Here is a 22,355-nt window from a genome sequence, read left to right as displayed (position 1 = left end):
CATTGGACTTGCTTTTTGTGATCAAATCATCAACTCAAAATTCACCAAGATCCCTCGGGTGATGAATTTGATGGGAACTACGTTAGGAACTAGCAGAGGGTACTGCTTCCAAATAAAGTATTGATACAGAACATACCGTGAAGGCTTCTTTCTAACACCGTTGGTTTGTTAAAATGTCTCCAAGACGGCGTATCACAAAGCATGTAATCTTCACAGCTCACGTTTACACAATTTGAAAGTGACTTTCGGTGAAATTGATTCTTTCATTGCTGCACGCTATATTGTACGTATGTAGGACAACCGAGCGCTTATGCCATCTCGGTGTGTTCATCCGCTCTCGCCTTCTCATCCCTAATTACCAAGTTTACTTCCTCATTCTCCTTCATCCTCTCAACCAAAATACCATGACCCTTGAATGCAGGCTTGATTGTGAAGAGCTCGTCCATACGCTCGAGTGGAATACCCTTAGTTTCAGGTATCAGGAAGAAAACGAACGGTATGCTGAGCAGCATGAGGCATGCGAAGAACATGTACACTCCGTAGCCCATAGAACTGAACATTTGAGGAGTGAACCTAGAGATGATGAAATTCCAGAACCAGTTGTTCGCTGCTGCAAAGGCTTGACCCAAAGAGCGGGTCTGCTGGCTGTACATTTCGGAGTTGATGACCCATGGAGTACCGTTCCATGAGGGTGTGTAGAAAGCGGTCCATAGGTAGAAGAAGAAGACTGCACTGATACCCCCGGAAGAGAGTTTGCCTGAGGGATTGGGGTTGTTCGCTGGATCGGCGATCTTGATGTAGGCAGCAATGTACCACATGCAGAGAGAGCCACCCAAAGCACCGAACATAAGGAGCTTGGTACGGCCAAGACGATCAATCAGCCAAATGAGCCAGACAAAGGTCAAAACGCACTTGACGACACCAAAGATACCAGTGGTGAGGAATCCTTCTGTGACACCAAGACTCTTGAAGACGGTTGGAGAGTAGTAGTTGATCGCGTTGATACCAGATCCGTTCTGCCAAAGGAACAGCATACCACCGAGGAAGAGGCGGTATTGTACCTTGCGTTGTTTAAGTGCAAGGAACGGCTTCCAGAAACCAGGTCCAACAGTAAGTCTGTCATGTTCGACCTGAGCATCAATGGCCTCAAGCTCTTCAACGATGTATGGGTGGTCCTGGGGGAGGTTGCGGATCCAGCAGAGATCCTTCAGTGCTTGCTCGCGCTTTCCCTTGCTCAAACACCAGCGAGGTGATTCTCGCATCCAGAAAGCGCCAAGCAATAGGCAGCCAGCGGGGATGAGCTGTACGGCGAAAGGAATAATCCATTGCTTGTGAGAAGGCGCCATGGTCTCCTGGAGACCGTAGTTGATCCAGCTGCCTGTGAGTTAGTATGTGCTGTTTGCGAACGATAGTAATGATTGACCTACAATCCAACGAGGCCTCCCATCTGCCATCCGAGCTCGTAGATACCAACAAGTCGTCCACGGACAGCTGGTGGCGACAATTCGGAAATGTAGATTGGGACCATGTTACTGCATCCACCTACTCCTAGGCCTGCTAGCACACGGCCACCGATGATCAAACCGAGACCTCGGTCGCCATTAGCACCCAACATCATACCAGCGCCCAGAATGAACTGAGTGTGTGTCAGTTTCCGCAGCTGTGTATCAGGAAAGCACTTAAGTAACCTACTATGAGAACCCAAAGAATAAGCGACATTCTCCTGCCAATGTAGTGGCTAGATGCGTATGCTCCAAAAGCTCCAAAAAATGCACCAGCCTGATATACCGAGACGATGTTTGCCTTTGTCAGGTTTAGGTCTGCGGGGTCCATCTCCGCAAAGCGGAATTCTTCAACAAAGGATGGCAAGGCCAATGTTGTGCCGATGAAAGCACTGTCGTATCCAATCATGCATGCTGCCCATGATGCGACACACGCTGCTGTATAGACTCTCCAGTTGTAGACAGCCTTTGGCGTCGGTCGGTCCTCGACGATGGTAAGGAGACCCATGTTGAAGTCGGTAAAGGGATGTGCCTGGCGACTTCAGAGGTGTTGGTCTCTATTGGTACCAAAGTAAAGAATGAGGTCGTCAGCCAGGGGAGTAGGCTTGGCTTGGGCGAGATGAAGGAGCAGTCGAAGAGATGAAGATCAGTCGGCACCTATATATCCTAACCGAGAAGAATCCGATAACGTGCTGTTTTGCGGAGAATGTGGAGAAAGCGCCACAAACCCCATGGAGATGAGCTACGAAGAAGTCAAGCAATCGCGCACACACTCATTGGCCGTCCAGTTCGCAGAAAGGTTGATGCAGACCTTGGCCCGGAAGAATCGCTAAGCACCCCTAGGAAGAATCGGACATTGTGCGATCGCGTGGAGAAGCCATGCTCTCGCCGACCCGGACTAATCCTAGGGGACCTGAATTTTCACGCCGGTCATACCTAGTTGGGAAGTGATGGAATTACCCAGAGGGTTGGTGATGTCGCAGGGTCCGGAAGCGCATTTACACGCAAGGTTTAGTGACCGGAGCTACTTCGCTGATTGGATGAATCGCGTAGCTGTCAACAGAACACCGGTCTGTAGCATCAACGTGAACGCGCTTGACTCGCGTCTTCTCCACGTGCAACATGACTTTTTCCGGTCCCCAACGCGTTGAATCCGGGGTATTGGCGCATGGGTCAAACGTAATGATGGAACACAAGTTGAGCTTTACCAGCAGTATTCTTCTTCCGAAACCTCATCATCTGGAAGAGTACCCGTCATAATCTGAACAGCAAACCTCACCAACCATCATCTCCATCTACTGAGTACACGACAAGCACATACTACCATGTCTACCGAAACGAGCATACCAGAGGTATCGCAAACCGAGCGTCATGGATACCTCTTCGGCCACCCAATTGCACACTCGATGTCGCCTTTACTACACAAGACCGTATATGACAACTTAGGATTAAACTGGGCACAATACCCTCTGGAGTCAAGAGACATGAGCCTGTTCCTAGAATTAGTCAAACATCCTCAATTCTACGGAGCCTCGGTAACAATGCCCCACAAGGTCGCTATACTGAAGCACCTCGACGGTCTCACAGAAGAGGGAAGGGACGTAGGCGCGGTAAACACACTCTTCATCCAAGAAGATGCTTCTGGAAACCGGTTATACATGGGCACCAACACCGACGTAATAGGCATAAGGGATGCCTTCGCATACAACGTTGAGCCAGCCAAGTTTGAGAACAGACCAGCGTTAGTGATCGGCGGAGGCGGTGCAGCAAGAAGTGCAGTGTACGCGTTAAGGAAGTGGATGAAAGCCAGTGCCATATATCTCGTAAGTGTTCCATCGTAAATGCCTCGAGATTAGAAGGTGGTGCTAACAGTGGACTCGCAGGTCAACAGAGACCCTTCAGAAGTCGAGGCAGTGATCAGTGAATGCACAGCTCGCGGATACGGCGATTCCCTCGTCCACGTCTCCACCATCGCACAAGCACAAAGCCTAGAGGGTGTCGGTGCAATCGTAGCCTGCGTACCAAACTTCACACCCGTCACACCTGCCGAGATCGAGGCACGGCAAGTCCTCGAATGCTTCCTGGCGAAATCACACAAGGGAGCGTTGTTGGAGATGTGTTACCACCCGACCACTTGGACGGAGATCGCGGAGATAGGGAAACAGAATGACTGGCAGATCGTGCTAGGAACAGAGGCATTGATATACCAGGGACTGGAACAAGACCGGTATTGGACCGGAAAGGCGGTAGCTGACTTACCAGTCGAGCAGGTGCAAGAAGCTATTGCCAGGAAGCTGAATGAGGCAAGGTTGTAGATTTTAATTGAACTGAACATACATCAAAACACATGTCAGGCGTGAGTGACTATGTGAGCCATGTGCGAATTCCAAAGGTGATATTCCAAGTTGTTATGCTCCAGGCCGCGAATAGTCTAGGTTACGGACTCGCCGCCATACCTCACGTACTGTCCTTTCTTGACTCTGTCGCCCTGTTTCTGTCGGCGATGGTCCAGCGGGTCTGATAGCCAGATACAACCGACTACCCAGCTTTACTTCCTCAATAGGCGCATTTGCCTCATCCTCTGGTGGATTCGCCGTAGTTACCAAACCCCCAGCTTCTTGCAAGATGGCAATGCCAGCCGCAACATCCCACTCCCAACACCCTCCTTCCCACCAAATATCAAATGCACCCATAGCAACATATGCCAAATCTAATGTTGCACTCCCTAGACTCCTGACTCCATGTACCATGCCTCCTCTACCTTGTCTTCCCCCAATCTCGGCCGCCATGTTGACAAAACTCTCAATCTTGCGATGCATATTGCCATCCGGCGTATCTCTCCTATCCTTACCCCATTCACACGAGAAAATACAACCACTAGGTGCTTTCGCCGGCATGGGTGGTATGGGGTTGCGCACTAGTGGAAGACGTTGGTTTTCATTGAAGAAAGCGCCGCGACCAGCGCAAGACGAGAAGAATTGGTTTGTGAACGGCGCGTATATGACGCCAATGAGCGGTTTGGACTTGTGGATGAAGGCGATGCTGACGCAGAACATAGGGAAAAGGTGGATGTAGTTTACTGTTCCGTCGAGAGGGTCAACACACCATGTAGGTGAGGCGTCGATTAGGTAGTCGCGTGAGGAGCCTTTGCTGTAGGATTCTTCGCCGACAAACCTATTTACTGTTAAGACATAGTTATAGCATCAAAAGATTGAAGGCATACTTGTGATTGGGGTACTTGTCGGCTATCGCTTTCTTGATAAACGCCTCGACATCTTCGTCCGTTTCCGTAACCAAATCGACAGCATTCTCTTTCTGAACATGTTCTTTCTCTTCTCCCGTCGCAGTCCCACCATCGATTCTCAATTGCGCAGCATCCATTAGCATCTTACCCGCCTGCCGCCCCAGCTGTACGGCGAACGCGTAGATCTCATCTAGCTCTTCTCTTGATATGTCTGTCATGTTGATCGCGCGTTGTTGTGTATACAAAGAGCACTGGACTGGAAACGCAGAAACGCCATGGCAAGCTTACACGCGCCAGAAGCGATCGCGTCGCACATGTTCCGTCTAGAGCCGCATCGGCTAGGAACGGAAAGGGTCCTGATAGCTACATGAAGGGAAGTGGGACGTCATTCTTTGGAATTGAAGGCAAGAGGGCCGATCATAGGGGTGGGGGTAAGGACTTTTCCCTTTCCGAAAGCCATCGGAATCTCGGAATGAGCGTGCATTCGTTCATCTACGCGACGCGAAAGACCAATCAATTCTGTTTATGTTAAACTTTCCCAACATCAGCGCTGTCTTACGAACTCTACAAATAGGGTTATTCAGTTCACTTAGGCCAATATCTACGACCTGGAAATATCCCACCTCTGAAACCTCAAAATGACCAAATCCATCCTCCTGATAAACGGTCCAAACCTCAACCTCCTCGGCACCCGCGAACCCACAATCTACGGCTCCACATCTCTCTCTGACGTTATCAATTCCGCGCAGACCCAATGCACCGCACAATCCGTAACCTTCTCGCACATCCAATCCAACCACGAAGGCGTGCTCGTCGATCGCATACACGAAGCACGCGGCAATGTAGACTTTGTTGTCATAAATCCCGGTGCGCTCACACATACAAGCGTGGCATTGAGGGACGCATTAGCTGGCGTAGAGATACCGTTTGTTGAGGTGCATATCAGTAACATCCATAAGAGGGAGGCATTTAGGCATCATAGCTATCTGAGCGACAAGGCCGAGGCGGTGATTTGCGGGTTGGGAGTTTTTGGGTATGAAGCTGCTATTGAGTTTGCGATGAGGTATCTTCGAGACAAAGAGGAAGAGAAAGCAAAATTGTAGAGGATTATTGTATTGGTAGCTGTTGTGGCGGCGAGCAATGGGTTGATTCCGAAACCAGTATCTAAGGGGTCCTCTGTCTGCCTGTACGACGCCCACTTTTAGTCGTGCCTTCTAGTGAAGTCCTTCTTAATATCCTGGCGCGCCTCCAGGTACGTCTGTAATGCCGTGATAGCTGGCAATAGAAGCATGACAACACTCAGCGTCTGTCCAAAACCCCACACATTCTCTTCATCGTCTTGCAGACCACAGAAATGCTTTGGATCCTCTGGTGCCGCGAACTTCTGTGTCAGGACCAGGGTAGCGGACAATATTGCGAGCAAGATCTGGACTATGAACGCAATGGCTGGATTAAGGAAGAGGAAGCATATGAGACGCAGACCAAGACGCGCTGAACATATAATTTGTAGTGAGAACGCTTTCTGCTTTTGTGTTGAGTCGGTCAAACGGCGTACGAGGGCTTGTATTGAAGTCTCTGAGCAAGACGATGGTGTGTCCAAACCTCTACCTTCCGGACCATATAGGATGCACACCATTGCAGTGGAGAAGCCGATCAAGATGAGAAACAGCGGTACGAGGAAAGAGAGTCTTTGTACACGACTGCGCACTACGGGTGTGCCATCATTATCTTCTACAAGGCTGGGCGGCTTCGCGATAGCAGCGATCATGGAGGTGAGAAGGAACACGGCGAAGCATATGACAAGCGTGAGGCGGATCTTTGCGATGAGCTTGTACTTGCGGAAGTACTTTCGGAGTGTTATCAGAGCAGCGAGATGGGACGACGACGAGAGGGCGCATATGTAGAGGATGAGGACGAAGTGAGCACCCTGAACACGAAAAGAGCCTTGCGCTACCTGCAAGTGTTTTTGTCAGTACAGTGAGTACGACGTGAAACCTAGCGTACTTTAATCCACCCACTCAAAAGTACAGCGTAACCAGTGATGAGCTGCTGATCACCGAATCCAATGATGAGCGGGTCTAGAAACGGACGCCACGCATAGTGTTTCTTCCATCCGTTCTCCAAAAAGCGTTCGCGTATGTATATCAGCGGCGCTCGAGGCGTGAAGTGACCTTTGTTATCGAAGGCCTGGTCGAGAAGCATAGCGAGGATAGAGGCGAATGTGGTCATGAAGCTTGCGATGACAAATGACAAGACGACCTGCAATGTTGTTAGATCAATGTGAAAGCAAGCAATGTTGCGAACTCACGCCGACGCCCGCAATATCTGGCTCTGCTCCATTGGCACAATTTCCATTCCAGGCGACAATGCTATCAAATGTGACCCATGGTGGTGCCATACACTAGCAGTAAGTCGAAAGCTGAACTGGATGTGAGACTGGAGACTAAGAAGCCGCAAATGCGATAGAATAAGGATGTCCGATTTGCCCAAACAGGGCATTACGAGAAGTTTCGAGATATGATATAGGTGAAATATGTGTGCGAAGATCGTAGGACGCAATGCAGGTGAGGAGACAAGGAGAGTAGCAGAGAGAGGCGGCCGATGTGTCTGAAGTGACTCGGAGTGACGATTTAGCCAGGCTTCACACATGCCATCGCACGTAACAAGGGCAAAGGAGGAAGGAGTTACCACTGAAGTTTGCAAAAGCCGCTATGTGGAAATCTCAGAACAACCTAACGAAACGCCTCAGACGCGAATTCGACATAACATGGGCAGTATGAGCTTGTTCGCTGGGTATCAAATACTATTTACACAGCCTACTTTACTTCTGCTTACTCTTCGCCTTGACGCGAGCAGCCAGCTTCTTGATATCGTCATCACCATCTGCAGCGTCTTGTTTTGACTTCTTTGTCTCTCGTTGAAGCTCTGGCTCATCTTCATCCTTGCCTTGCTTCCGCTTCTTGCGACCCTCCTCTAGCAGCGCCTTCATACCCGATGTCTCCTTGAACCTGGGGTTCGTAGGATCGATAGCGAACTCATGGCTCTCGTATAGTTTCGCGAAACGGGGATCAGTGGTGTCAATCTTGAAGTTGTCCTCTATGATGGGGGCGTTCTTCTTAGCTTTCTTGCCCTTCTTTTTCGCCTTCTCTGACTTGACGATTTCGTTCATGTCGAAGTGACGCAACTTTGAATCGTCTTCATCAGCCATAAGCAGCTCCAGATTTGCGCGCTCCGCTGCAGCTGCCTGATCCTGTTGCTCTTGTTCTGCCTTCTTCTTGGCTTTCTCGGACTTCTTCGACTTGGGCTTGGAGGCCTTTGCAGCTTCTTCGGGATCAGAAGCGAAGAATGGGTCGTTGAATGGATCGTCATCGTTCGCATCCGCTGGCTCATCCACCTCCTGTTCGACTGGAGCGTCAGGGTCTCGACCGGCCTTCTTGGCTTCCCACCTCTCCTTACGTTTCGCCTTCCTTTCCTTCTCCTTTCGAATGTACTTCTCCATCGTAGTCTCTTGCAGCGGGATATCATTTTCGAACACATCACCGTTGCCGGCGCCGTTGGATAACCCTCCTGTGAAGGTGATCTGCATCTCGCTATCTGGCTTCGGAAAGTCACGATCCCGTTTCGCAGACGCCTTTTTCTTCGTCTTTGAGGATTTGCCAGGAGCCTCCAAGCCCAGGGCTGCTCTGAGACTTGCAGCCTTGTCTGCCTTCGCCACCTCTTCCTCATCCTCGGAAGATGATGAGTCCGTACCCAGGTATGCTTGCAGCTCGTTTTCGTCAATCTCTTTGCGCGAGAAAGCACGCTTTTGCACCTCCTTCCGTGTTGCATCGTCGGCATCCCAAGTCAGCTTGACCTTTGAGTGTGTGAGCGCATCCGTTGAGAACTCATTAGGTTTGTAGCCGTCCGGCAGCTTTGCGCACTCGTCGTGGGGGTCTTGATCGAAGGTTGTACCGTCGGGAACGAATCGTAGGTCGAAGAAGTTGGCGCTCGTCAGGTACTCCCGGCCATCGAGATTGTCGTAGATTGACTTTGCGACGTTGGCAGAAGAGCATGTAATGACAGCGTAGTAGTATCGCAGCCTGTCCAGTTGGTAGGCTCGCAACTTGGTGGAATCGAACTCTTCGCCTGTTTCGTCTCCTTGTAAGTCTGCCCTGTTTTGTTCTTCATCGTCCACCTCTGAGGTGTCGTCGTCGTCATCGTCGTCGAGTGTACCAATGTTGTTCTTGTCTTTGTTAGATGTCGATGCGAAGATTTCCCGGGGTGGTCCCTCAATCTCTTCTCGCTGTAGCCGCTCCATACCGAACTCGCTAGGGTAGATGACAACGTTAAGGATTCGCCCATCAGCCGGAACAAAGGAATTTGCGACAGCCATGATGTCTGTTGCCCTTATATTGTCCCAGTCCATGTTCACAGCAGCCAAGCGTGCAGATATGTCGCCTGTCGGAACTTCGTTGTCATCGCCCGCAAGCTCTGTCTGCTCCTCGAGCTCAGCTTCTTCCTCTTCTTCGCTCGAGCTTTCATCAGATGAAGACTCGAGTCCACCGTCTCTGATGGGATCAAAGCCTTCTTGCTGTACTCTCTGCATTTCTTTCTTGACGGCCTTGTCTCGCTTCTTATCAGCCGGCCGCACTAGCTCTAGCTCGTCTTCGTCTTCGTCTTCTTCTTCATCTTCGTCGTCTTTGTCGTCGCTGTCGGCGTCGTACAACCGGTCGATGGCCTTTTTGCCAGCTTCTTTCGATACCTTTCGGCCATATTTGTCAACTGTAGCCTTGTTGTAAAAGTCTGGGTCGCTTCGCAATCGCGAGAATCGGGGATCGAGCTTCGTCTTTGTGTGCTTCTTGGAAGGAAGTCTGAATTTGGGGTCGGTTTCGAAGTTTGCGAATCGCGAATCGTCTATAGGAACTTTAGCGCAGTACTTGGTTGTCGCATTACACGCCACTTACTGGTAGGCACGCTGGCCTTTGCGCCTTTTACCGGTATAGCCTGTCGCTTTGGAAGAGGCATCGCGAAATTTGTGTGTTGGTGTAGATGGTGCGCAATCGCACCGCACTGGAGTGGGAGAGCTGCGGAACTTTTCTGCCGAGCGGTGGCAGATCGGCGCTGACAAGGTTTGATTGGATACCGCCTCGGAGGTAATCGACGGGTAGGGATTCGACAGCCGATCTGGGGAAGCTTTAGCTGCGTCACCTTCAAGAGGGGAAATACATCACACGACGGTCCCGGAAGGGCTCCGGCTGTCCCAACAACTTCTCCAGCTTTCGATGAACTTGACCGTCTACTTCCTACTCCAAAATACACGTCTCAGCTGAACATATCCCAGATAACACACCATGGCTTACTCCAGACTTCTCACGTAAGTCAAGCACCTTTCGAATGTTGTCGAGCTAGGGCTTGAGCCTATGCCTGGCATTCGGAGAGGTAACTGATGCTGACCACTGGCAGTCCTCGCAGCATGACGCTCATCTCTTTGGCTTCACTCGGCAGTGGCTACTTCATCGTCAAGTCCAGGGCACTCGCTGACAAGCAGAGAGACCGTGCTGCAGGCGACTACACCGTCACAGTCGACAGGTCAGGTATGCTACTCCCGTATTGCCTGCTTAGTTTAGATGATGCATCCCTGTCTCAAACCAGTCGACCATGGCGCCGTGCATTACGCTGACACCAGGCTCTAGGAGGCGGCATCTGAGCATACCAATCATCTAGCGACGACTGCGATGTTGCAGCTCCAGCATAAAACCAGCGGTGTGCAGCCTTTTCTTTCGCGACACAATAGCGTTCATCATGTTTGCAGCGTTTTAAGCTTGGCATCCGTATCTACCACACCAGATCTCATCAGCGGTTTTCGATCCGTGCAGATACGACACTCGTTTTTATACGTGTATACTATTACGAAAGGCGAGAGCATTGATCAATCTATCGCATGTTCTGTCTCAAGTGATACATGTCAAGGCTTCAAGGTGCTCACAGCGCATACTATTTACAGGATCACTACTACACCAGATATACTTGTATCCAGCGCGCAACTTCAACAACGATATGCCATACGAAGAACGTGCCTGTACCGTTCGAAATATGATCATATGCGCCGAACAGTTGTTTCAAACTCGCTCGTACTCGGGCGACCCGCATCCGTTGTTAGCTAAGATTGGCCGACCTATCCGATACTAAATATAACCCACTCAGCCTCGATCAAGAACACCCGGAAAAGCGACAACAGAGATGAAAATAGTATGTCGAACCTACGAATTGTCGGAGTGCCCAAGACCCGCCGCTACGAAGTCCCCCTCCACTTTATTCTGTGATTACGACTTCCTTGTTGAGGGCCCACTTCTCAGCTTTTTGGCTCAGCCTTTGTGGGCGTCCTTGTCAGCTCTCAATACGATTCCAGCCAATGAAGTCGCAGTCCATCAGCATTGGATATAGAGATTCTCGAATACGGGATCAGGAGAGCCGTCCAGTCTAAGAACACTGTTGTCGCTTATAGCATGATTCTCCACCCGTGCACCAGAATGGCGGAGCTGCAAAAAGATGCTCCAGGCCCAGTACTTCGCTGAGATCTTACTCTATCACTCTTTGGTCTTGCCTGTGCGGCTTTATACACCTGTTGCATCTCATCCACTTTGTCGTCTCCTCATCTGGAAACCGACTTATGTTCTGTAGTGATCTTCACCGCTTTTGATTTGATCGCGCAACACGACTACCAACATGGGATACCACGATGTCGCTGGACATGGAAAACAACGAACCAGTCAGGGGAACGAAATGCAAATACCGCCTCAAGCAAACGTGTTAGCGGCGGCGAGCCATGTCCGTCGACTGTTTGAGAGCAAGAAGTTCACTTATGCTATCATGGGTGAGCTTGCGATGCTTTGCCTGGGATACAAATGCGAGATACGGGACGTGTTCATTGCGTATGACGACAAAGATTACAACCGGATCAAAAAGAAACTCGAGGCCGATCGACGGTATGCTAGACCCGCCCTATTTAACTGATGGCTGGCTGACGGCGACAGTGTACGACTGCCTGAGGGCATGAATCCCTTGTTTCCCTCTAAGATGGTGGTACAAACTGGGCCCAGCTTTCTTGACACAGGATGTACACGTCCGGCGACAATAGAAGTATACCTGGTACCTTCTGGTCAGTTGCACGTAGACCTGTTTTATTCTCCAGCTAACACTGCATAGGATCGTATGAGACCCCATCAAACGGAACCCTTGCCAAAAACCTCGTCTTGCTGAGCCTCAGGGCTGACGGTGTATTGAGAACGTTTCAAGGATTGAACATGATATATCTTGTCAGAACACTACTTCACTTCTGTCAGATCCGAGGCTTAGCTTGGGAGCCACGAAATGGTATTCACTTCCTGTGCCAGCACTACGGAGACCAACTACAGTCGATCCGCAGCCAGCTGAACTTAGATTCCATTGAACGAAACTTCTTACGAACGGTTTTCGTCAGCCAGCTTCCATTCCAAGAACAGCGCAGATGCTATCGGACATTATTAGGGCGAGAACCTCCATCAACCACCCTATTGGCCCCTCCGGCAGCAGAAGGAAATCACACTCGGTCGCAGTCCGCTTCTGGGCCACCGCGAGCCCAAGGAATCTCTCGCGCCTCATTACCGGACTTCTTATGTCCACCAGAGTCCCAGAAGGTCAAATCATCTCAATCGCGTACGACACACACGACCTCGACGCTCATGGAGCATACTGGACTTTCTCCCCATACAACGGGAGATTCACGGTCTAGGTACCGAGTATCCAGTACCCCAAGCAGCAGACATACTAGTCCCACAGATCCTCAGCCTGGATCCAACCCACAAGTTCAGTCACCGAATGTAGCGCATTCAACCAACCAAGCATCTGTGCCTTCCCAGCACGGGCGCGCTGTTTCTTATTCAACCCCAAATATTCTTGCTCCACGACAGCAGTGCACAAATATGCGACCCGGCGTCTCAGGCTTACGCACAGCACGACCAACAGCGAAGAGCACGCTGATTGCCGGTTTGCTGCCACTTGATACTAGAACTACATATCAGATTCCTCGAAAAAGCCCTCCACAGACTTCTGGAACACTCATGCCAGAGCAGCGATCAAACAGGCTTCACATAGTCAAACCCGATGGCGAGGCTGTATCACGCACACTGTACAATATAGAGTCGAAAGAGGAGACGCATAACCTGCATCTGGTGGGACCCCAAGGAGTCTATCAAACCTCACTAACTTCCCGCAACCAATTCCCAGCCACGAGCGAGGCTACCAACGTGTCGCAAAATCCACCTCCAATCTTCGAACTCGACACGACGCCACCGCACAATACCATCCTTGCAGAGCTCTCCGCAGACATCGACGCTGCACTGCAAGTCAGCAATCACCCTTACACTTCTCCCCCACCTGCGCTACCACAGTCGTACGACCTGTACAGACCATGCGTCCCTCGCACACAGTCCGCTCCACTCAGTACGCTGCCAGCAAGCTTGACAGCCGGTAACGCCCCTCCCCTACTCCCGTCCACTCCGCCACACCACACGCCTTTTGCCGGTTCGACGACACAAACGAAAGCATCGAGATATTCAAAACAGTACTCGCCGCCATTCTTTGCACAAGTACCAAATGGCGTTCCTGCATCGCCACCTTTTACGCCAGCACCGTTGTCGGTATACAAAGCGTATCAACCTACCATCGTACCCACTTCAGGGCAAGCATATCCTGTTTCACCACCCGATAGCGCTGGCGCTGAAGACCGTATTCGGCCTACGAGCTTCGCACAGGTGAAAGATGTTGATGGTATGGGACACTACTTTGCTATACATAACCGTCAAGCCTCGCAAGCTGTCCAAGAAGTGAGTGGGTGTCTGGATTCGAGTAAATTAGCGATGGAGTATCGGGCAGCATTGCCCGATTTTGACGAAGGATATGGAGGAAGATGAGCATGAACACTCGTCACACACACATGTACATAGAAAGAGGGGCCCATGAGCATCTTAGTGACATACATTCATAATATCGAAAAGCGGTAACGCTCAACCAAATAATGGAGAGGGGTATCTACCATATCCAACAGCATTGACAAAGCACCATCTTTACAGCGGTACATCCTCCATCATCTGCATAGCACCTTCTCTTCCCACCGTAATGATAACGTCTCCTAGCGTCTTTGTCGAAAATCCTGCTTCCGAGTACCTGAAGTAGTAATCCCACTTCCTCTTAAACACCTCCGCACCCTCGTCATCCATACCTTCCGTGCTCTTCTCCTTGATGAGCTGCGGCTTGATTTTGCCTTCCCAGTTATCCAGGAACTCTTCCCGCCATAATCGTAGCGCTTTCGCGTAGTGTGGGCCGATGTTTTCTACGCTGTCGACAACAAGCGATCCACCTGATGCAGTTTGTATGCTAGCGACAAGTTCGGATACGGCGGGGAGATGGCCACCGGGGAAGATGTACCGACGAATAAAGTCATCGGATTTGGCATAGGCTTCGTAGCGCGCATCGGGCATGGTTATGCATTGGAAACATGCTACACCACCCTCCTTCTTGAGTAGCTTGTCGATGCACCTGAAGTATGTGACCAAATATTCTTTGCCCACAGCCTCCAGCATCTCGATTGATACCGCCTTGTCGAAGGGTCCTGTTTCTGGGACTTCCAAACTACGGTAATCACATAGAAGGACTTTGATTTTGTCTGACATGCCGGCTTCTCGTATCCGCTCTTCTGCTAGCTCTTTTTGCTCAATTGAGAGGGTCAGGGATGTAACTCTGCAGCCTGTCCGCTGTACGGCGCGCATGGCGAAGCTTCCCCATCCGGTACCAATCTCCAGAACATGATCTGTGCCCTTGATGTGTGTATTATCGATGAAGCGGTCGAGTTTTCGCATTTGTGCATCGTAGAGGCTTTCGCTCGCGGATTCTGGGTTTGATTTCGGTAGCCATATCGGGCATGAGTACGTCATGTCTTGTGAGAGGAAGGCGGCGAACATTTCGTTGGAGATGTCGTAATGCGCGGAGATGTTGAGGCGCGCGTTTTTGAGGTTATTGCTGCCTCGTACCAGGCCGGCGAGGCCAGAGGAGACGGCTGAGGTAAAAGTTGAGCCATTGGAAAGATAGTTGCGATTTAGAATGAAAAGCTACGAGTGTAAGTTGGAACCGTCCTACAAAGCTTACTAGACGCGGAACCTCACCTCGAAGAATTTGGTCAAGTCTGGCGTTGTAAATTCTCCCAACATGTAGCTCTCTGCAAAGCCCTAAGACCTATCAGCTCGTATTCCTTCAGATCATGTTGGGTGTTCGAGAGCACACCATGTCTGCGAAAAGCGCCAATCGCACCCAGAATTTCTCGTCGAGCACGTCAAGGAAAGCAATTGGAAGGCCCTCTTTGTCAGAACCAAACACAGAGGAAGCCTTGCTTGAACCGCCTTCGAATAGCACCAGCTTGCCATGCTTCAAGTTTTGAAATTGCGAAAGTGTGCCATTCTTGCATAGAGTAACAAGTGGTCCCCAGGCTTGTGATGTAACGGGACTGAGCAATGAAGACACAGCTCCAGTCACAGAGCTATAAATCGCCATTCTCCTAGAATAGACCTTTCGAAATCGAGATATTGCGGCTGGCGCAAACTCCAAACGTTCAATTGAAGACGTTTGAGCTAAAAGCAACAAAACTGACCAATTTTCGGGCGAGAGGAGCGCGGTTTCAACGCGAGAAACAAGATACAAATGCCGATAGGTCTCAATCTGCTTGAGCTTAGTTATACGATAGTAGGCTGTACAGTGCGCAGGCGGTCGTGGAGAGGAATTGGTGCAACAGTTATCCAAAAGCAATGCGACAATGGTATCGTGCAAGCGCTGGAAGAAAAGCTGGGAAAGAAGTCGGATAACGGTAGCTAGCCGGCTAACACATGGTACCAGAGTCTATTTCAAAAGCTCAGGTAGCTCGCCGTCGTATGGCCGGAACGGCCGAAAGCCGACACGGTGCATCTGGTTGCGCCGTCTCGAAGCCATACGTGTTGCACTCTGTCTGAGGTGCAGTATCGGGCGAGGAAGCCTTGCCAATTCGAGTGATCTATGACGCCGTCGATTCGCCTAAACATCGCGAATGGCGCGAGATCAGAGTAATTCCTACACGTCGGCGGACATTGAGGCCATGTAAAGCTTCTAAGGTGTTCGGAAATCCGTATTCATCTCCATTTCTGGCCTCTAGTACATGCTCCCAGACGATGCTTGGACGGGAAGTTTGTAGGTGACGATGAGCCAGATTCCAGGGTCCAAAAAATTATTTGGCGGGTTGTTTGAGAGGGGCAAGTTATGCAGGGACACAACTCATTGTGCGTCTCAGCCTTGGAATCGCGTGTCTATCTTGAGTCCAGAAGACCAGCGATAATAGCTCGTATATATCCCTAGCCTCTCCAGGTGGCACTAGGTACTACGGGCGTAAGCATAGGAGGCAGCATGTATGCGATCGGTGATCCTATAGCGGCGGCCGCGGGCTCCGGGCTGTCCAAGAAAGGATGGTCTGGAAGGCGTGGACTTTGTGACAGGTGTTCCGTGGTGATGGAAAAATTGAGCAAAGGAGGGAAGATGGATATGAAGTCGGTTATAGCTAAGCCAAGACCATGTGCTTGCTCATGCTCTCGTCGTCATATTGAGCTCGTGAATACCGTATCGGGAAAATATCCGTGCACGCCGCGGAGACACGCTTCGGCGCGTCGACGCGTCCTCCATAGATCACCTTTCACATGCTTGCACATTCACACCGTCCCACACAATCCAATCAAGCACCAGCTCGAGACTCACGTTTGTAACCTGTTTCCTAACGTATCAAACACTTACTCTCGACACCGATACATCACGAAAATGCTGTCAATTCAGCCCTCCAAACCTCAAAAATGCACACCAAGCCTGCTCCCCGCGCGGATAAACCACAACGGCCCTATAAACGATGCAGAACGATACTGGAAGCCTGAGACAGATGAAAAAGGTATCTTATCACCATCCAACAAGATAGACCCCAATTCTGACATATTTTCAGGAAAGCGACACGCATACTTCCGAGGTCGACACCTACACGGCACTACGCTCCCCCTTCCTAAGAACTATTCCGGCGCCATCTTACACATTACCGATAAGCAATTACCGCAAAGTCGAACACAACCACAAGAACAGTCTGTAGACGAGGACGACGAAGACGTCGAGGTAGAAGAGAGCATACCTGTGGAAGTTAAAATCGCGGAACAAATAGGAGAATTTGACCAAGTCGTTGTCTGGGGCCACGGAGGCGAGGTGGATGAGGGCGGCGATGCGTTTATCAGGGGGATGAATGAATGGGTTGGGTTTGCGGAGAGCATGCATGTCCATGAAGATGAAGATGAGCAAGATGGGGATATAAAGCCAGAGAATAAGAGCGTCTAAGACGAACTTTCGAACAGCACTTAGAACCTCGAATTGGGGCGGCAACATGGAGGAATGGCGTTGGATATAGATACCCGGGTTATTACAAAGCTCAGGTCGATCGTGCTCAGGCATTGACCACAGGTCAAGGTGGAATACCAAGCAACCCTCACGGCTTGCACTGCTCTGTGATTCTCGTACCTGGCCCATTCTCAATCTCCTCGATGAAGCCATGCATCGTTCCAAGCCTAGTCCTAGCCCTCATATGGACCGCGACCAGATCACTCTCGTACCTTGTCAACTGCCACATGCACAACAACATCCCACATAGCAAAGACATTATGCAGCGACCTCACAGTCTGCAATGTACCCGGTGCATTCAAATTAGCCCTGTTCGCAATCCCCTCATACCACCTATCATTGAATCTTCTCAAGGTATGGAACTGGCCCATGTTCGGTCGACCGTACTTGTTCCATATTTTATTGATTTCCTCGGCCAGCACATTCAACTTCAGCTTTTCTTCGGCCGGGTTGGTGTTAGGGTTGGGTTGCAAGTGCACTTTGTTGTAGTTGGTATTTGAGAGCCATGTACCGTGTATCTGAGTCAGTGTGACCACCCCCAGTGGCCTTCCATGCGAGATGAAGAGTTACCAGAACGAGTGAGTGAGGTGCGTTGAAGAGGCGTGAGTGGAGGGCCGTGAGTGCTCCAGAAATTTACCTGTATCGGTATTTGTTGAGGAAAGGGACGTGGTGGCTTTCCTAGTGTGGCATTGTGGAGTGTGGTTTGCGCTGATATGTAAGGGTAATCGTCGCCTGGTCGTAAGAGGCGGACCAGTGGGCAGCACAAGGCTGTTGTTCTAGGATAGTAAGAATAACGTAAAGTGCGACAGTATGCTGGTTAGGTGACAAGATACCGGCACGTATAGGACGATGTCTGGGTTAGGGATCCGGAAGAAGAAGGCTAATGCCCTGCGTGATGGCAATGTAGTTTTGGAGCGACATTGATTTACTCTCCTCTCTGTGCTGGAACTGTTCATTGCTGTTTAATAGTAGCATTGCGGTAGCCGTTGTGTAGCCCCATTCTTCTTGCCTTTGACTTCCACTCACAGCTTCCAATTTTTGACCCGTTCCTACCTTTGTGCCTCCAGGTCGTCTCACACCTCTTTCTAATATAAGGGAACGTTACTATATCAGTCCCAGCTCACCTGAAGCCAGCGCATCAGTCCTTCTTGAGTCTTCCGTCAGACCAGGGTTCTTCTCGGTTCGGGGTAATGCGCCCCGCTCCCACAGCTTTTTACCGCGCGGCGAACTCACATCTGGGTTCAAATCATCCCACGTTCTCGCCGCACCGTTACGCAAACTCAATAATGGGTCTGGGAAGCATGCAGTTGGAATAGTGGGCCAGGTACAGGCCGGTAAATCATTCTCGGTACCTGGTGGGCGGGAACGGTTGGTTCCGGGAGCTGGGGACGAGGAGAGGGTAAGTGGAGCAGAGCCGCAGGTGGTACTCATACCATACGTCACAATATCCCTGGTAATCCCGTGCAAGGGGCATAAGTAATAGGTGGTTGTTTCCGAGAAGAAGGGTGTATTTATGGGTATCTTTTGTAATCTAATACAGCAGCCAAAATCCCAATGAATGCAAGAACTGCTACCATGGCTCTATGGTCTGTTGAGCGAATAAGCAACCATCATTTTCCACCTCATGTAAGCGGGGACGCTTCTGTTCTCACAGTTTCGAACTCTCTTCGACTTTCATGCCACCGTCTGAGAAATCCACAAAGCTCTCCTCCCCACTGAAATGCCTGCCATCATCGCTCGTTAGCCACTTGCCGTGACGAAAGGTTATTGTAGTCGTTGGGGGAAGCCTATCAAGGGGAGGATATGGTAAGGAAAACGTTAAGAAGGGTCGATTCGATACCCCAACCATATGTTGTAGGTACTGACTTTGGCCAGTCTTTCCTGTGGTACGGGAAGAACCTGAATGTTACAAGGACACAACACGGCGTGGATGCAAGAAGTGAAAATTACACTTACCAGCCTCTCTCAGCTCCGCCCGAGAGATAAGACGTCTCGGAGTTCAGTTCGCAGTCCCAGTTTCCAGCGACGCCTTTCTTAGGATCGGCTGATCTCCTTACATACTTGGATAGCCCGGCTGTGAAGCACTGAAAGTCGTCTTCATCGGGGTTCTCCGGCATCTGTCCAGTGAGCACTCGGCCGGCTGCTATCATAGTCGCGGCGTGGGTGCATAGCAAGACGGTCTTCGGCTGCTCAGGGTCATTGTCCAGAGTAGTGACGATGTGATCTAGTGCGTGCCTCACACGCTCGTGGAGCTCAACGATCATCTCGCCGTTGGATCTCGGCACATGTACAGACGCATACTCGTCGTCTAGGTTCTGAAAATGAGGGGTCAGAAGTTCGAGATGGGGTGGAGTGGGATGCTCAAAGTGTGCGCGTCCAAAGAACTCTCTGTTGTCCACGTATCAGCATATCACTTGCATCCACATCACTCCACCTCCACCTACCCAATCCCCCGATCGATCCTTATCCTTCCCTTTGCCTTCCTTTCTTCATACAGCTTATCACTGAATGGCTTAAGAGTCTGCAAACACCGATAGAAAGGGCTTGAATAAATTCTCTCAACCGGGGGTTCGATCTTGCTCAGGTACTCGGCCAACTCCTTACTCTGGTCTACACCTTTGGACGTCAGAGGCGGATCAGTGGGTATCCCAGTCGGAGTCGCCATGGATGCGGTGTAGATACCCGTTTGGGGATCTACTGACCAGTTGGCGCGAAACTAGACAGCCCGGAGGAAACGTTAGGAGGAACGCCATGCTAGTGAACAAGGGATCTGCATGTGGAAAGTGTAGAGGATGGTGTTTCATGTGATGCAAGCGGAAGTGCAGACAAGCGAGATGTGTAGGGAGGTAATGCGAGGACGGAGATGGCAGGGAGGGCAGCTACCCGAAACGGAATGCTTTCCTCGACTACTGTATGGAAGCATCGGGGGGCGTAGAGCGCGGCGACACGGAGGCTGAGCTTTATACGTACCGCGTGCCGGACGATGTAAATAACTTCTATCATGGTTCCGTGGTCTTGTTACTCCGATAGAGTTCTTGCGATGTAGAAGTTTATTTGGTCGTGTGCAGTGGTTGCTGTTGGGAGCACGAGGTGTTCCTGGGATGAAGAGTGTAGGTGTTCACACGTTACCTCGGCAACTTTACCTTTTCGGGTGGCTTTTCGAGGCTTCAGCTTTAGTTGCAGAACTTGGTACACGGTGACTTTTCTACTTCAACACTCGAACTTTGATTACTGCTATTGAGATTTCTGGGTATCATTACTGCAACCAAAGCTTTTGCAGCGTTACTGCGCGTTTCGTTGTACTAGTGGCGAGGACAGTCGCAAGTCGCTTCCATGCACCAAACCTCAGCTGCCCGTTCGAAGACACCTGGATACCACCTAGCGTGTGCCGCACACTCGCGCAAACTCTGCAACGACCATCATTGTCGAAACTTTGCCGCGCCCGACTACGAGCCACTCACCGCATGATGCCTACATCATCGGTGAGCCCCCACGCTCAGGCCGTCTCTGTGCAGCCTCTATCTAGGTAGCATTGGCAGGCGCTAATGCGAACTTCACATGCACACATGCAACAGCATGCAGGACTTCATACTGTTGCGGCCGTAGCCCAGGAACGAGCCATCATTCAAACAATGCGCAATGTCGTACTGCTACTTACAGTATGTGCAAGCGCAGCGCAGGGACGCTTTGCACTGACGCGCTGCTTATTGGTTAGTATGCTGTCGTGCAAGCTGTGTCAATGCAACTGTTGCAACGTGTTTTGGCAAGGGTATCTGACAACATGGGTCCTGCGGGGAGTACAAAGTACCTGGCGAACGGGACGCTGTTGTAATGAACGACGATAGTGACGGGTTGGCCCTCACCCTTGCTTCTCATCATCGGCGCTTCCGAGTCTCTCCACAATCTGCGAGACTTCAGCCTTCACATGCTGTCTCTAGCCGGAAACTAACGGGACCTTGCCTCGGGGCGGGATGTTTAATGACAGCGGCCTAGAAAGCGATGGATGAGACACGGGCTAAGATCCTTCCAAGGGGACTATATTAGCTGGACGCGGGGTTAGAGATTACAGGCAGGCCTGACGGGCGAACATGCGTAGATCGCGATCGGACATGAGACTTTGCAGAGCAATCAGCAAATGAAGCCTGGAAAATTCTCACACATGTGTTGCCAGGGTATGCACATCGCATAGTCTTGACTAAAAAAGTGCAGTTAGCCTCGACAACCATCAGGGACTGGAAACCAAGGCACACGACCCGCGCTTGCCTGGACAATAAAGCACCTGCCACCTTAAATCGCATTCGAAACATTAGAGTCCTAACCCTGGTGATGATGCTGCAAGCCATCGATGATCACTGCACGATCACGACGACGTTATTACCGCAGTGCCATCCGAGGTCCGCTTCTAACGTAGTCACAATGTAGCGGGTGTAACTCTCGGAACAAATACGTTAGTGGCCTGGCGACGATCAGCGTCAAGTTCGACTACTGGACGAAGCTAGAGGCTATTCCGTCTCCATCAAGTTGGATTTCAGGGTTCATCTGGTAAGATGGGTCTGTGCGGCCAACCAACACCCTTCTCTCAGAACGATAGAACTCCGGGCAGTCCCGATGTACCGCAGAGACACCGCTTCTCGGGCTCGGAGCGGGAGACTTGAAATTTACACGTATTAAATGTTCACGCGCACTTTGAAAAGTACGCATGTGATTAGGTCTACAGCAATCGAGTACCTAGGTATTGTGATGCGTACTCAGGTCTGTCATAGTATCGGCATTTGCAGCCAATGAGCGATGCAGCGTCGGAGTTGGAATCAACCATCAGTGCAGCTGAGGCTCGAATTGTCTTCCGGGAGCTTGGGACAAACGTGAAAAAGCAACTCGTGTTGCTGCTGCCCAAGAGCCCTACAGCCATGGGCCCTATTGTCTCGATCACACAGCACTGATGGCGCAAAAACGACTGGATGGAAGCAGAAGACCAGGCCGTATCGAGTAAGACCAAGCCTGACACCTTTACAATCGCGTGGTTAGTACTTGGCACATGCACCCACCTCTCTTCGGCGTGCAGCAGTAGAATAGATCTTGCATGCTAGGACCACGTACCCTTCTCAAAGAGGTTAAAAACTGCCGCAAGTTAATGCAACGCAGTACAT

The 22,355-nt window shown here is 50.7% G+C and overlaps 11 protein-coding genes across 11 annotated transcripts; 5 read left to right on the top strand and 6 right to left on the bottom strand.

Moving 5' to 3' along the window:
- Positions 1–308: 308 nt before the first annotated feature.
- On the bottom strand, positions 309–2,010 carry ALTATR162_LOCUS6519 (uncharacterized protein; the record flags this gene model as incomplete). Its single annotated transcript, XM_043314141.1, has 3 exons — positions 309–1,374; positions 1,428–1,636; positions 1,693–2,010. The coding sequence occupies 3 exons, from the start codon at positions 2,008–2,010 to the stop codon at positions 309–311; spliced, it is 1,593 nt and encodes a 530-aa protein (XP_043170076.1).
- Positions 2,011–2,827: 817 nt separating this feature from the next.
- ALTATR162_LOCUS6518 (uncharacterized protein) lies at positions 2,828–3,817 on the top strand (the record flags this gene model as incomplete). Its single annotated transcript, XM_043314140.1, has 2 exons — positions 2,828–3,325; positions 3,386–3,817. The coding sequence occupies 2 exons, from the start codon at positions 2,828–2,830 to the stop codon at positions 3,815–3,817; spliced, it is 930 nt and encodes a 309-aa protein (XP_043170075.1).
- A 93-nt stretch (positions 3,818–3,910) lies between these two features.
- On the bottom strand, positions 3,911–4,964 carry ALTATR162_LOCUS6517 (uncharacterized protein; the record flags this gene model as incomplete). The annotated part of the gene is made up of 2 exons (XM_043314139.1): positions 3,911–4,676; positions 4,726–4,964. 2 exons carry the CDS (start codon positions 4,962–4,964, stop codon positions 3,911–3,913), a joined length of 1,005 nt encoding a protein of 334 aa, XP_043170074.1.
- A 420-nt stretch (positions 4,965–5,384) lies between these two features.
- ALTATR162_LOCUS6516 (uncharacterized protein) lies at positions 5,385–5,849 on the top strand (the record flags this gene model as incomplete). Its single annotated transcript, XM_043314138.1, has 1 exon — positions 5,385–5,849. The coding sequence occupies one exon, from the start codon at positions 5,385–5,387 to the stop codon at positions 5,847–5,849; it is 465 nt and encodes a 154-aa protein (XP_043170073.1).
- Positions 5,850–5,947: 98 nt separating this feature from the next.
- Positions 5,948–7,144, bottom strand: ALTATR162_LOCUS6515 (uncharacterized protein; the record flags this gene model as incomplete). Its single annotated transcript, XM_043314137.1, has 3 exons — positions 5,948–6,700; positions 6,751–7,005; positions 7,055–7,144. 3 exons carry the CDS (start codon positions 7,142–7,144, stop codon positions 5,948–5,950), a joined length of 1,098 nt encoding a protein of 365 aa, XP_043170072.1.
- Positions 7,145–7,567: 423 nt separating this feature from the next.
- On the bottom strand, positions 7,568–9,750 carry ALTATR162_LOCUS6514 (uncharacterized protein; the record flags this gene model as incomplete). The annotated part of the gene is made up of 2 exons (XM_043314136.1): positions 7,568–9,639; positions 9,690–9,750. 2 exons carry the CDS (start codon positions 9,748–9,750, stop codon positions 7,568–7,570), a joined length of 2,133 nt encoding a protein of 710 aa, XP_043170071.1.
- A 1,701-nt stretch (positions 9,751–11,451) lies between these two features.
- Positions 11,452–12,588, top strand: ALTATR162_LOCUS6513 (uncharacterized protein; the record flags this gene model as incomplete). The annotated part of the gene is made up of 4 exons (XM_043314135.1): positions 11,452–11,711; positions 11,760–11,884; positions 11,932–12,194; positions 12,253–12,588. The coding sequence occupies 4 exons, from the start codon at positions 11,452–11,454 to the stop codon at positions 12,586–12,588; spliced, it is 984 nt and encodes a 327-aa protein (XP_043170070.1).
- Positions 12,589–12,686: 98 nt separating this feature from the next.
- Positions 12,687–13,676, top strand: ALTATR162_LOCUS6512 (uncharacterized protein; the record flags this gene model as incomplete). Its single annotated transcript, XM_043314134.1, has 1 exon — positions 12,687–13,676. One exon carries the CDS (start codon positions 12,687–12,689, stop codon positions 13,674–13,676), a length of 990 nt encoding a protein of 329 aa, XP_043170069.1.
- Positions 13,677–13,829: 153 nt separating this feature from the next.
- On the bottom strand, positions 13,830–15,309 carry ALTATR162_LOCUS6511 (uncharacterized protein; the record flags this gene model as incomplete). The annotated part of the gene is made up of 3 exons (XM_043314133.1): positions 13,830–14,870; positions 14,925–14,987; positions 15,043–15,309. 3 exons carry the CDS (start codon positions 15,307–15,309, stop codon positions 13,830–13,832), a joined length of 1,371 nt encoding a protein of 456 aa, XP_043170068.1.
- Positions 15,310–16,593: 1,284 nt separating this feature from the next.
- On the top strand, positions 16,594–17,148 carry ALTATR162_LOCUS6510 (uncharacterized protein; the record flags this gene model as incomplete). The annotated part of the gene is made up of 2 exons (XM_043314132.1): positions 16,594–16,717; positions 16,769–17,148. 2 exons carry the CDS (start codon positions 16,594–16,596, stop codon positions 17,146–17,148), a joined length of 504 nt encoding a protein of 167 aa, XP_043170067.1.
- Positions 17,149–18,998: 1,850 nt separating this feature from the next.
- Positions 18,999–19,873, bottom strand: ALTATR162_LOCUS6509 (uncharacterized protein; the record flags this gene model as incomplete). The annotated part of the gene is made up of 3 exons (XM_043314131.1): positions 18,999–19,107; positions 19,165–19,596; positions 19,653–19,873. 3 exons carry the CDS (start codon positions 19,871–19,873, stop codon positions 18,999–19,001), a joined length of 762 nt encoding a protein of 253 aa, XP_043170066.1.
- Between the last annotated feature and the right edge of the window lie 2,482 nt (positions 19,874–22,355).

This window comes from Alternaria atra (genome assembly GCF_907166805.1).
Source record: "Alternaria atra isolate CS162 genome assembly, contig: 25, whole genome shotgun sequence".
NCBI lineage: Eukaryota > Fungi > Ascomycota > Dothideomycetes > Pleosporales > Pleosporaceae > Alternaria > Alternaria atra.
Note: the sequence above shows the minus strand (reverse complement) of the source record. Positions and strands in the feature narration are given on the sequence as shown.